General features: G+C 41.4%; 1 protein-coding gene across 1 annotated transcript; it reads left to right on the forward strand.

The window, feature by feature from the left end:
• Positions 1-32: 32 nt before the first annotated feature.
• LOC116380642 (AT-rich interactive domain-containing protein 4A-like) lies at positions 33-839 on the forward strand. The gene is made up of 2 exons (XM_031842543.1): positions 33-249; positions 331-839. Exons 1-2 carry the CDS (start codon positions 54-56, stop codon positions 432-434), a joined length of 300 nt encoding a protein of 99 aa, XP_031698403.1. The 5' UTR covers positions 33-53; the 3' UTR covers positions 435-839.
• The last annotated feature ends 347 nt before the right edge of the window (positions 840-1186 follow it).

A 1186-nucleotide genomic window follows, 5' to 3' on the forward strand; every position in this document is an offset into this window, starting at 1 on the left:
TGTGTGTGTGTGTGTGTGTGTGTGTGTGTGTGTGTGTGTGTGTGTGTGTGTACATGTACATGTACATATATACATACACTCTTTCTCTTCCCCCCTCCTCAGACGAGCTGGACAGCATGACGAGCACGGACCGGATCTCCTTCCTGCAGGAGAAGCTTCAGGAGATCAGGAAGTACTACATGAGCCTGAAGTCTGAGGTGGCGTCCATCGACCGCCGGAGGAAGAGACTAAAGAAGAAGGAGAGAGAAGGTAGGAGCTGCAGGGCATGCTGGGAGGTGTAGTCCATCAGAACCCTGTGTCCTGTCCCTAACGTGTAGTTCTGTCTCTCAGTGTCTAACACGACGGCGTCCACGTCCTCGGGCTCCTCAGACACAGGTATGAGTCCGTCCTCGGCCTCGCCCAATCAGAACACCGTCGCAGTGGAGTGCAGGTGATGACACGCCCACTAAGCCCCGCCCCTTCCCAGTCACAGACTACGCCCACTCAGCCAGCTCTGAGGGCATGATGGGAAATAAACTGTCAGAGGGGGGAGGGGCTACCACCTGGCCCCGCCCCCTCACGTGAGACTGACTTCCTGTTTGAGGAGAAACGTCAGCCGTCTGTTCAGCCGCCACACAAATCCTTCCTTCTTTCCTTCCTTCCTTCCTTGCTGCATCCTCAGTGTCTCCTAATTTCAAAATAAAGTGACAGGTTATTTTGGGGAGTCAGAGGTCATAATGCAAATTCGTTTTTTCTCTTTTATGAACAATTGTTTTTACCTAAAGTTTTTTGACTTCCTGTTTTATATAAAATCAGAGCTTTTATTTTGGTAAAACAAGAGAGAGATGAACTTTTTTGTTTAAAATGATTTTTATTTATTCAGTTATTGGTTTATATGGAAGACAGAAATAAATCAACGTTTTGATTTAGTCGTTATAATTAAAACATTTTATTTTAACCTTTTGGCCTTAATTTAATTTATGATTTAATCTGAATTATGAGAACAAAACATTTTACTAAATATAATAAAGTGATGAAATATGATTTAATCTCAAAGATCTAAAGATTTAATCTGAACATTTTAATTTAGTTTATCTGAAACTCATTTAAACTTAAATATTACATTTAATATTTTAAGAGTTTAATTTTTCACCACAAAAATATTTGTTAGAGTCAGAATGTTTCTTCTTCTTTGTCTCATTTGATC

Source organism: Anarrhichthys ocellatus, unplaced genomic scaffold, assembly GCF_004355925.1.
Source record: "Anarrhichthys ocellatus isolate YVR2014 unplaced genomic scaffold, GSC_Weel_1.0 scaffold8097, whole genome shotgun sequence".
Classification (NCBI taxonomy): Eukaryota; Metazoa; Chordata; class Actinopteri; order Perciformes; family Anarhichadidae; genus Anarrhichthys; species Anarrhichthys ocellatus.

Coding starts and splice junctions, on each gene's coding strand:
- LOC116380642 (XM_031842543.1), top strand. CDS start 54: ATGTACATGTACATATATACATACACTCTTTCTCTTCCCCCCTCCTCA. Junction 250..330: donor AAAGAAGAAGGAGAGAGAAG/GTAGGAGCTGCA, acceptor TCTGTCTCTCAG/TGTCTAACACGACGGCGTCC.